The 13,407-nt window shown below is 22.4% G+C and overlaps 1 protein-coding gene across 1 annotated transcript; it reads left to right on the top strand.

The window, feature by feature from the left end:
• The first annotated feature begins 2,009 nt into the window (after window positions 1–2,009).
• On the top strand, window positions 2,010–11,703 carry LOC145844352 (uncharacterized). The gene is made up of 4 exons (XM_082951747.1): window positions 2,010–2,091; window positions 2,566–2,711; window positions 9,504–9,652; window positions 11,052–11,703. Exons 2-4 carry the CDS (start codon window positions 2,592–2,594, stop codon window positions 11,236–11,238), a joined length of 456 nt encoding a protein of 151 aa, XP_082807873.1. The 5' UTR covers window positions 2,010–2,091; window positions 2,566–2,591; the 3' UTR covers window positions 11,239–11,703.
• Window positions 11,704–13,407: the final 1,704 nt, after the last annotated feature.

Raw genomic sequence — 13,407 nt, 5'->3', positions numbered from 1 at the left:
GACTCTAAATAATTTGTTTTGATGATTTATGTTTTACTAGTATTTTTATTTTTTTTAAAAGAAGCATATACATTTCTTATTATTTTTACTTCAACTTGAAAATAAGTATTTCAATAAACTTGATATTGGCAATTTTTTTCCACATTAGTTTTTAAAGATTGATGTCAAACTCTAGATTCAGATTAATTACATATAAAGTTTAAATAAAAAATATTAGTTACTTTGTAGGTATTTCAGTAGATGTAATATCAGTCTTATTATAAGCTCATTAACTGCTGATATTATTCACATAGAAATTAGTCATTTAGAAACAATTCATGCACATATCGAATACAATGAATTTTTTAAGTTTTGGGTTTTTTAGTTTTATGATTGATTAATATTTAAGCACTAAAATTTATTAAAATTTTTCATCAGTTTTGTTTATAGCAAAGTAATTCTTGTTGTGCATTATATTAATAAAGCTCTGGATGAGAATTTTTTAAATAAGTTTTGAATGTTGAATATTGAAAAATAAGTTAAAATCCATATTGTTCATATCATCAATAATAAAAGTCCTGTCAAGAAACGTTGATTTATAATCATGGTAAGAATTAAGTTTCTACACTCATCAGACCCAAATTTTAATATTAAAAAAACAGGCTTTTTTGCAGTTTTTTTTTGTAAAACTCAGGTCAGTTTAGATTTTTTTTTCAAAAATTGCAGGCTAGTTTTTATTAATTTATAAGTAAATTTTTTTTTTGGTTTAAGGCTATTCAAAAAAAAACTAAACACAATTTAAAACTTGAAATATGAAAATAAAAAACTCACAAACACATAAGTCCTAACTAAATATAAGTTTATTACCTATTAAATATAGACCAAGACCTCAGTTTTTTTATTATAAATCATTTAGTTTAAATTTTTATTTATATTTTAGTTGTAAATTCCTTTTTTTTTAAATAGTTGAAATTTTTAAAGTTATAGTCTCTTAAAATATGTTATGATCATATATTAAGTAAATCAACTGTTAGGTTTAGATTGTAAAAAATATATTATTAGTTATCATCATTTTGTACTTTTAAAATTAAAAGTATTAAAAGTTGAAAAAATTCTGGTTTCATGAAACAAATATACCAAAATATTTTACTTTTCCATTTTTTACTTTTCCAAATTTTTAAAACTTTTTTTTGTAAATTTAGAATGAATTTTTTCAGAATTGTAAAAAAGTCAAGCAGAAAATTTTGGAGTTATAAAAAAAGAAAAAAAAACATAAAATATTACTTAATTTTGTTATAGAAATACTTATTTCAAGTTAAAAGTGTCTTAAAAACTATTTTTTAGTTGAAAACCATATATGGAGTTATATTAGAATAGTTAAATATACTTGTATAGTTTTTTGAAAACATTAACAAAGTTTAATCTTGTTTCTTTTTATGACCAAATTAGCTAATTAGTTGTAAATACTGTGGTATTATTAGCATTCAAACACTTATTAGTATATGGTTTACTGAAGCATATGTTGCTTACAGTTTTAAATATATTTATTCATGGTTTGTGTAATCAGGCTTATATGTTGTTTGTTAAAGCATATTATCAAAACAGTTTCTTAAAAAACCATATATTTTTTATAATAGTTGAATCATATTTTTTGATGTTTGCTTTAAAAGTCATAAAAATAAGTTCTCATTTATTTGTATAAAATTTTTAATGTGTTATTTTAGTTTTATTACTTGCAATAAAGAGATGGTTACGTATTCTTTTGTGAAAAGTTATCACAATTGTCATAGATACTATTGAAACAAAAAATACTAAAAAAAAATTAATTTTTGGTAATGACCATCAAAAAAAAAATTTTTTTATAGCTTAGAAAAGTTAGTAATTATAGTATGTTTGTTGTATAACTTTTTTTTTATACACTAAATTAACATTGCAGTATTCTTAAATTTAATAACTTTTTACATGTAGATAATTATTTAACAAAGCAAAAATAGTATGCTTACATGTATAATCAAACTAATTATTGTTGCAGATTTTATAAAATAACTAGTAATTAAAATTAATTTTCTTGAAGCTTATCATTCTAACTGAAACAACTACTATATAACACAGGTTTGTTTATGATAGTTAGAAACTTTACTATAAGTAGCTTTAAGTTAAAAAAAAAATATTTGTAATAATTAAAATATTTGCTTTTTGTACTTGAATACATTTTTATTAAAGTTTTAATAAGTTTTAGTTTCTTTTATTCAATCTACTCTTAAATGTTCAGTTTTACTTAAAGTTTTTCTAATGGTTTTTTTGTACAAATAATAACTTGGTACTATTAGTTTAAATGTTTTAAGAAAGCTGTCACAAACATATAATATTATTATTTTTTTCAAAACTCAAGTTGTTTAAACTATTATTAATTAATTATTAAGAGTTTATCACAAAAACAACTATGAGTATGCATTTGTAATGACCTAAAAATAATTTAAAAAATATTAAATAATTATTAGTTATTTATTTAAAAATCATCACAAACACAACTAACCAGTATGTACTTGTACTCCTTCTGTGTAGACAAAATGGTCTTCAATTTAGGTGAGCTTGTCAGAAAATCCCCCAAGATGAAGAAGTCGAAGATGCTGTCGAGAGAGATGATATCAGGTCCGCTAGGTGACGTGCGTCACACTGCTCACGTGGGCAGCGGTGAGGGTGATATGTTTGGTGACACCAACTTTCTTAAGGTTTGTGTTTGGTTTGAATTTAATGCTAAATTAATGGTTGAATTAAATTTATGCATAAAAATGAACAATTATTTTAAAGTTGTTTTTAGCAGTTAGTAAGTTAATTATCAAACAAGTTTGTAAGAAACATACATATTTTTTAAAAGTTTTAGCATGCTTTTTTGTAAAGTAATAGTTTAAGTTTATGAAACAGTAATTTAGATATAATTAAATTTTGGTTGGTAAAGTTATTTATTAAAGATTTTGTACTTTTTGTTCAAAATAATTATAAAGCTGAGTATTAATTATTTTATTTTGTACTGATCTTGACAAGTAGGAATACAATGAACACAAGAAGGTTAGTTATTATTTTATTTTATAAATCAAAATAAAATTGGGCTACAATTATTTGATAAACTTAAAAATTTTGTATTTGCACTGATTTTTGTTAATTTTGGTGACACCTAATTTCAAAAAGTATACAATATAATTTATTAATAAATTATTTATGTTTTTTTGTTTATTATAATTTTTAAACAACTGTAAGTTTGCATAATTTTTATCTGTTAATTGATATATTAGTAATACTTAACGTCTGTGAATGAAAATTGGGTGAGTGTATTATCATGCATGACTTAATGTAAAATATTATCTATTAGAATTTAAGTTTTCTTTTATGCATAACTTTTTATATTTATTCCAATTTAAAATTCTGTATAAAAATGCTTATAAAGAAGTAGAAATTTTAAATGCTTGTTTTAAGAAGTAACTCGGGTATATATACTCAATACTAATAGATTTTTTTATACAAATTATTATAATTAAGTATAACATAATTTAAAACTAATTTTTTGTGTATTAATTAGTAGTGATATTTAGAATATGAGAAGTTGAATTTTATTGTTTTTGAATAATTCTAACAATTTTGCTTCTATGTTTACAACTCCTACTCTAATAGTTATCTGAATTATAATGATGCAAAAAACTCTTTAAAATCTTGAAAATAGTATCAAACTATTTTTAGATATATCCACTTGAAACAAATAATTAATTTCTAAGATATAATTTAATTTTATTTATTATTTACATATGATTATGTTGAAAATTACAAGTAAATATTTTTAAAAACTAAGGTCAAAAGTTTTAAATAATTTGTTTAACAAAATAGATTGAAAATGTTAAAAATATGTCCGTTGTTTAGGAAAAGTTGTTTATTAAATTGAATGCTTTTTAAATTTGTTCAGTTAATCGTAATTTAAATATCTTTATTTGATATACTAAATTAATTCATGCATAAATGTTGATTTGTTTACTGATACAACTTTTTTTTATTTTGAAATCAAATTAAATTTAGTTTATTATTTGCTTAATAAGGTAATCAACTTTTAAAATATTTGTTTATACAAGTTACACTAGTTCAAATTTGACAATTTGATGTAATATTTTTATATGTTTGTTTTTGTGTTGTTAAACTCGTGATTGATTGTAAATTTTTTTATTCAAAGTCTTTTTGCAAAACATTTATCACGTATTATGTTGTACAAAATGGAACAAATCAGTTATTAAACTAAAATTAAAAAAATCACTACGCATCATACACTATATTCTTATAAGCTTATATCCTTGTAACTAATACTTTAATACTTCTGTTCATCATTGTGCATGGATTAAAGTATTAAAGTTATCAAGTTACTAATTAATAAATTAATATAAATATGTTTTTCCTTTTTTTCACTAACTTTTTACTTCTTCACTCACAAATTATATTAACAATAGTTTCAGTTTATGAATATAATCTTAGAACTATATTGTTTTAAGTAGTTTCTGATGAAATGATGTATTTCAAGAAATAAAGTTTTACTTAGTAAACAATTTCACACAAATTATTTTATAAGAAGTTAAATTGTTTTGAATGTTCAAGTAAAGTTTTTACAACAAAGTTTTTTTTAATAATTAACTGCCTAATGTATTACAGTACATATAGTTTATAGTTGAAATAGTTGTTTTCGAAAGTCACTTAGCAGTATTTGTATGTTTTTTTAAAACTACGTTACATCTAATGGTGAACTAGCTTAGTTTTATTATTATTTTAAACAAAAATAACTTATTTAAAAGAAAAGTATAGTTTATTATTTTTTGTTTATTAAAATTAATTGCATTGGAACTTTGTAACAGTGGTATATAAGTTTCAAAAAAACTATTACATATACTTTATTTATTTATTTTGTTATTTGTTGTTTTCTTTTTGGTTATAGTTAATTAGTAGTGCAGCAATTATTAGTTTTACTCTTACTAATATTAAGGATTAATAATAGAAATAAAAAGTTTTTTTCGATGTAATATTTTTAAAGTTTTATATTAAACCTATATTTAAATTCTGCGAAACATTTTTATTTGAATCTAGTTTTTTTCAAAAGCAACTGTAACTAAATTTCTTTTTATAAAATTAGTTTTTCCTTATGGCTATAATTGTACATTGGTTTTATCATAATTAATGATAATTTAATTGAAAAAATTGTCTTAACTGTTTTTTAATATAACAAACCATGGCTAATAACATAATTATTTCTGACAGTTTATATTAAAACATACGTTGTAGTTAGTTAGCAAGAAATTATAATATATAATGGGTCTTCGTAAATTGTTATCAAAAAGGCTTAAAAAGGTATGTTTCTTACTTTTTATAATAAAAAACTAAGAAAAATATAACATTATTGATACACTACGGTTTGACTTAATCCTGCTAGTCTTAAAATAGCTATCATTCCAATTAAGTTATTTGGTAAAAAATAACTACTTAGCATTAGCTATTAAATAAAGTCTGATAATTTAAAAAAGTGGTTTATGTAAAAGTAAAATAAGCTGAATATTAAAACAATAAGAAATATTAAAACATGTTTTAACACTACATCTAATGGCAAAAATGAAACTAGTAACAAACACCTTAATCTAAACTGCTAAAAAACTTACTTTTTAATCACTTCTATTTTCAACTACAGTCAAAATTCTTTAGTGCCTATACCATATATTAAAAATAAGAAAAAAATATATTTTATAAATGAGACTTTAGAAGTTTGTTTACCACATTTTCATGAGAAAAAGTTTCAAATAAATTGTTTTGATAAGAAGTTTTTGAAATTTTCAATCACTTCATTTTCTCATGGTAGTTTGATTTATAAACTTTATTTTGCTTTTCAAAATTTTTCTAACTTATTTTTTATTGATCAAAAATAATGTTTTGTTAAGTTGAAATAATATACTACATTTTGATGACTTAGTTTTAAGCTTTGCTTTTAAGAATGTTTTCAAAAAGTGCTTGTGGGATTTTAATAAATTGAATAAATTTATAAAGAACTATATAAGTAGCTATTAACTTCAGAAGTTATTAAAACATAACTTTCTAAGCTTGCCTGTAGAAAATATTTGTATTTGTTATGTTTGCTTTTCTAGTTTTGCTTTTATAATTTAATTTTATATTGTAGTTTATGCTTTCAATTTATTAATTTTTTTTGGTTGTTTTTAGGTAGTTGCATGTTTGACTAAAATTAAACAAAAAAAAAGTTTTTTTGCGAAAGAAGTTTTTTGAAATTCGAATTAAATTATTCGAAATGAAATAAACCTTAAGGCACTATATTGAAATACTTTTATGTGAAATCGTCATGTGTTTTAATTGTTTTGAAAAAGAAGTTTGAAAAAATAAAAACGACAACTCTGACATACATTGTTTTATATGTTGATAAATTTATTTATAAACATGTTCTTTAAACCTTAAACAATAAGTCTTTTAATAATTAAAAACAATACTGTCTGAGGTATTTACTTATTTTTTATATTAAATAGTAGTTGTTCTACATTTGAAAAATAAAAACATACTGCTGACATCAATATTATTACAATAGAGTTAAAAATTTCAACAGCTGTTGTTTGAGTGTAAATTATTTTTTATATGTATAATGAATTATAAAAATATAAGACTAAAATATGTTTATATAATATTTGTACATTCGTGTATTAAAAAGGTTAATTACGAGTATTTTCTCAATAATTATTTACGCTGGCTTAAGAAAAGTTATAAAATGTCTCTTTAAAATAGGTGATTTTTTAAAGATTGTTGTTGTTGGCATAAAAAGCTTATATTATTCTATATAAACGGAGGAACTTATAATTTTTGATTAAAAAAATCATTTGTTTTTCATTATAAATATATAAACCAAATTTTTTTCAACATCTGTTATTTTGATTAACTTTTTGCTTTGTTCGTAAAATGAGATAGTTAAAAGCGATTAAGAATTAAGAGAAAGGGAAAAAATAATAAGTAATAAATTATTAAAAGTTTAAACAGCAATTCGTTAAGTCGTCTGTTTTAATTTCATGAAAAGTTTGTCTCAGAATTAGTTTTTTAAGAATTTTATTTTAAACTTTACTTCTAAACTGCTTGTTTTCAGTTATTGAGTATAAATACAGATTTAAAAGAAAGGAAAATAAGTAAAACATTTAAGATTTTTTATTATCTTAATTGAAGTTTTTTAGTGAACTTCGTCTAATTTTTTCTTTTAACAAACAGCTGTTTATTAAAGATTAGGATTCAATAAAATTAAAACAAATAGTGTATTTCAGATTTATAAGTTTGTATTTTTGTTTTTTTGTTATAAAAAGCATGGCATTTAGTAAGAAAAATTTGCTGAAGTTTTTTCGGTTTTTTCCTTTAAAAGATAAATCATCGAGTATTTCAACAGATAATAAACAGGTAAATTTAAAATCTCAATACTTATTGTTTGAATTGTTATTTTACAAAAATTTTAGAGTTGACTTTTAGAAAATATAAATTTAAATTTGGGCTTATAAAGAAGCTTGATTAATGCTGTTGATAATGATAATGTTTATTTAAAACAAGTATGTTTTGAGCTTTTTAAAGTGCTACAAAATTTACGTTTGAATTGCAGAGTTGCCAAAAATCTTGAAAACCTGGAATTTGAGAAATTTTGAAAAAAAAAAAAACTGGAACTTTGAACAAAAATCACTAAAAAAACTAGAATTATAAACAATTTTACATGTAAAGTAGAAAAAAAATGATTTGACACAAAAAATATACCGTATAGATAATTTTTTTTTTCTCATCATCGAAAATATTTTTTATAAAAAAACTTATTTGAAGAAGCTTTACAATATCTTTTCTATGTTTTTATACTATTTAACACTGTTTTTTACCTTAAACTTAACTTTAAACTAAAAATAGACCCAAAAATGTGTACTTCAAAAACCTGGAAGAAATTTTGAAAACATGTAGAAAATTTGCCAAAAACATTTGGAAACCCTGGTATTGTTACTTATAATTTATTAAATGAATATATTCCTATGAAGATAAAAAAGTATTACTTATTTGATGTTTAAAAACTTGAAAAAGAATTATAAAAGTTTAAATCAATTTAGAAATGCGAACTGTTTGAATCTTTTTATTGTTAAGTTAACTAATAATCTTGATTTATCATTAAAATATGATTAGCTGAAAGAAAGCTTCTGTCACAACAAAAGAGTCAATTGTTATGATAAACTTTATGCCTGTTAGTATTAAGTATAGCTTCATTATTATAAGTCAAAATATTATTAGATACTTGTAAACTTATATAATAAAATTTAAATCTTATATCTTGCTCAGTGTTATTAGTATTGCATGTGTATGTGAAATATAAACTGTGATTATTTTATTTCTAAATTAATTAACCTGTGAAATTTGATGGATTTTATTTACTAACTTTAGTTTTAAGAGCTAAAATATAATTGTAGTGGTTAAAAAAGCTGCAAAACAAATAGTAAATAAAATAATTAATAAAATATGTGCTTGAAGAGTTCTTTACCAGGATGGCTACTTGTTTATGGTATCAATGTAAATTTTGTTTATATTATATTTTTTGTACTTTAAAAAAGAAATACCAATTTTAAATTTAGTACATGTCAATGTTAACTTAGTATATTTTATATTATTATTTAATTTAACTTTATTTAAAAACAATGTATGGTAAATACAAATAAGTTTAAAATTGTTTAAATTTTGATTCATGGTATATAAAAATATCAGCTGAAGTTACTAACATTTCAAAATGATTAAAAAATATTTTGAGTAGCCTGTAAAATTAATTCAGTTGCTCTCATTAAAAAGTAATTAATTGAAAAAATGTAATAAAATTTATAAAAGTAGCAAAAATAAAATTACTTTATTACATGAAACTAGTTTGTAATGTAAAATATTTGTGGTAGACCACATTTTTCTAGAATAAATTTGTAAGGCTGACTTATTTTTATGTTTGGTTATTGTGTTAAGGGAAATTTAAATTTGTTATTTTTATGCTGTTATAAATTAATGTTTTAAAGTGAGCATAAAAGTTTTATGAACTTTTATATTTAATATTTTTTCCTAAATTCTCAGTTATAAGTTTAAAAAATATATTTATTACCTTGAAAAACTTAAATTTTATGATGTACAAGATAACAATTCTGTGACAGTTTTGTAAACAATTTTATTTGCTTTGAAATATTTTTATATTTTGAACAAACAGTAGAAATACAAACAAAAACAAAACAAATATATAAAACCTTTCATTCTATGCCAATTTGGCCACAAGAAATACTTTTTATTTAAATAAGATTTTTATTTTAATTGATTTTTTTAAAAATGTCAATTAAATTTTTAAGAAAATACATATATTTTTAATTTTTTACAAATTTTAGTCTATATAAAGTTTATTAAAAGATATATTTTAAGTGAAAATGAATAAAATTAAAAAGTATATATATTTCATTTATTTTTTCAAACAGAAGACGGACGCGGTAGTCCTCCCTACAGCTCAACAAAAATCCGCTGGTGGCAGCAAAGCGTCGTCAACTAATTCAAGCAACACCAGCATCAACAACCAATCAGCCGATCAACAAGTTCCCGCCAAAAATGTCCCGAGACATTCCAACAGGTACTTAGTTTGTTATTTAAGAGTATTTTTTTGTACAAAATAATTTTTTCTTAGGTTTATTATATGTGAATTTGATTAGATTCTTATTCTGACCAATTCATTAAGATGTTTTAAAAACTAATTTATCAGATTATTTTTAATTACGTTAAATGTTAGGTTAAAAAAAATTATGTTTAACATAGTAACTAAGTTTTACCCTAAAATTGAAAGTTTTGTCAATTAAGAAAAAGTTTATTTCATTTAAAGTTAAGTATTTAAATATGATTATCTATTTTATATTTAATAGTAATTCAGAAAAAAAGAAAAAACTTAAATACTTAATAAATTTTTGAAATATTTAAGTAAAACTTAAGTAGTTTACATAAGCTTTACACTAAAATGAATATTTAGATAGTTTTGGTTTTTTTCTGAAATAAATGTAGTTTTAAGTAAATGTTTTCGACAACTAGCAATTGTACTAATTATGTTGTCAGAGTAAGTAGTATTTTTACTATGACATCACACGCAATTACATTGCGTCACTTGTACATTTTAGCTGTAGTATTGTGAATTAAATATGTTCACTTACTAGTTACAAGTTTTTTATTGTAAATTATATGTTTACTCTACTAGTATACCTCGAGTAAAAATTACATAACACTACAAATTACATTTATTTCTAGTTTTATTAAAAACATTATTTTTAAAATGATCATGACTGCATCTTATTCATTTGTGAAATTAATCTCTTTATTGCTACATACACCTTAATGACATAAATTGTAGCTCCTTGTCTTTTACTAAAGTGCTTATAAATATTATATAATATTTCGCTCCAAAACGTAAAACACAACAGTTAGAGTTCTCAATTTGATCTTTTTTCAAGAAGTTTCTTCCTGATAAGATCGTCAGTTATATTACTTCTTTTTAAAAATAGTTTATTATTGCATACATAATTTTATTTTAACAAGAAGTGTTATAAGTGATATTAATACTTATTTTAATAAACTTCTGGTAGACTAAATTTGTAATTGTCCTTATTGATGAAAGATCAAGTTGAGAATCTAAAACTAATTTATAAACCACTGTGTGGAAATAAACTTGAAGTTGATTTAATTTTATAAGTTGTAATAAAACCTAATAAACAAAGTTTACCAGAATTGGTTCTTACAAGTCACACAACTATCCTTACCTCAAGTTTTAAACCTAATTGATAATGTTTTTGATAATACATTATTAAATCAAATTTAAATACTAAACTGTTAAAAAGGCAATCTTTGAAAACCATAAACCCACACCTTCTAATAATTTTTAATATTAAGTTTCTTAAGTTTATTTGTTATATTGGTAACACTGCATAAAATGTGTTTTCACATTTTTTTGGGCTAAACAAAACGATCATAGTAGAAATATTTTTCAGCCCCAAACTTCCCCCGCAGCCGCAGAAACGCGCCGCGACGTCACAGAATCCCCCCAAACCAACTGTGACGTCACAAACGAAGGACGAAGACACGCTGTCGATATACGAGGGCTGGAAGGTGGAGCTGAATTGCGACAACCTGCTCGAAGACGTCCTCAGGGTCATGGACTGCAAAACGGAGCTGTGATGTCATAATCCGATTGTTGCTGACGTCAATTCGTGACGTCATTATAAATTTTATTTATACTTTAATAACAAAGGGTATTCAGTCGGGGTGGGTAAATCGTAGAATTTTCACTTGTTTTTAAGATTCATTGTTTTCTGATTGGGTTTTTTTGGTTAAAAAGCTAATAAATAAAATTTTATTCAGATATTGTTCATATAAGTATAGATAAGTATATATATATAGAAGTTTTCTATTGCTAAAAACTATTGTTGTGAAATAAGTATTTATTTGGATTAAAATAGTTGAACAAATGATAATAAAAATGGTTTAAGTAAATATTAATAAATTTTTTTTTAATATAAAGTTGATTTTAAGTTGTTTTCATACAATTTTTTTCTTAATTTAAATACAGAGCACCTTTTGACTTTATATTTTAAATTATTTTAAAATGTAAAAATAAAAATAATGGAAATTGAATATTTTTTTAAATTAAGTATTTTCTAACTGCATTTATCCAAGTTTTATGTTTTTTACATCTAGAAATGTAACAGTTACTGACAAACTATATTAATTTATAGTTTTTCTCATTTAAAATATTATAAAGTTACTGACCTGACCTTAAATTACTGATTTATTTTAAAATAATTTACTGATTAATTTTAAAACACTGACATTTCAAAATATATTGAATAGTGTTACTTGCCTTTTTCTAGAGTCTTTCTTAGTTGCCTTAATTAAAAGACAACATGCATTTTTGGTATTAGAAGCTGAAAATATTTCTTATGTGTTTCGTTTCTTCTTTCTCTTATTATTGTTTGGATCTTACAATACTTTTTTTTTTGAAAGAGTATGTTTCTATTATATTCGGAAAAAGTTTGTTCAGAATTTTGGTTTGAAAAAGTTTTTTGACGATATTGGATTACTGATTTTGTTTGTTTTTCTAAATCTTTTAATATTTCATAGCTTTTATTTCGGGTTTAAAGAGTATTTAAAAAAAATATTTTCAACAAAGGTTTAAGTAATTTAATATTATAATTATTAAAACCTAAGTAAGTTGTTTTTCGACGATTCCGAATAGTTTATAGAACTAATAAAAAGGTGTTTAGTATGTCTACCTGAATTAGATTTTCATATTGATAATGTTTCCACCTTTTATTTTCTATTGGTTGCTAAATATTACTTTTACTTTGCCTTACTTTTTGAATAAAAGTGAAAAACATTAAATGTTTTCTTTTATAGCTAAACTAAAATAGTTTCAAGTAATAGTCAGCTATTATGTTATATTTTTATCGTATAAAGATTTTTTCATATAACTTTTTTTAAGCTTCAAACCAAGTCCCTAAATAAACAGGTTTTCTTGTTATGTTTCAAAGACAACAGTGAGCTATAAAGCAATATTTTCAAAACAGAATGGTAATTTATTATAAGTTATTTATTATCAAACTTTAAAAAGAATAAGTTTTTGAACTTTATTTAAAATATAATTCATTTTCTTTATAATTTCCGTCTATAATCTTTTACCAACTATAAAAACACTATACAACTAAAGTGAAAAGTTTCGATAACAACATATATCTTTATCTGTAATTTTTTGAAGTTTTACCTAGAACAGTTTAATGTTATAAAAATTGAAAATATAAAATTGGAAAAATAAAACTGCTTTCACCCAGGTCAGGGGTCGGCAAGCTTCAAAGCCAAAATCTGCGGCCCGTGAGGTACTTTTTAGCTAAAACACACTTTTTTAAAAACACATAAAAAAAGGCTTTGCAATAAAAACTTACTATTGGGATCTTAATTTAATATTTACTCTATTTATTTTTAATTAAATTTTACTGCTTATTTTGTAATATTTTGGTTAAGAACTATATCTGTCTACAATTACTATGATCTTTTTAAAATAATTGCTGCCCTCGAAAACTTTTTGTAAAATGTGGGGCCCGCGAGCATTATTTTTTGGAAAAATTGGCCCGCAAGTTACAAAAAGCTGCCTAGGTAATTCGAATCTTAATTTTATTGTGAACCAAAGTTAAAATTGTGTAGTTTTTTTGTTACTGATTTAGACGTTAGTTTCGATAATAAATTTTTGCAATAAAAAATAAGAAAATTAAGTCTCAGTAAGTTTAAATAGCACTTTTATTTTTACGCAGTAAGTTACTGGAAAATGAACTTTGCGGACCCTAGACTAAAATA

The sequence above is a fragment of the Thalia democratica genome, chromosome 9, assembly GCF_965202585.1.
Source record: "Thalia democratica chromosome 9, ktThaDemo2.hap1.1, whole genome shotgun sequence".
In the NCBI taxonomy this organism is placed as follows: Eukaryota; Metazoa; Chordata; class Thaliacea; order Salpida; family Salpidae; genus Thalia; species Thalia democratica.
This window is presented reverse-complemented; position numbering and strand designations above follow the sequence as displayed.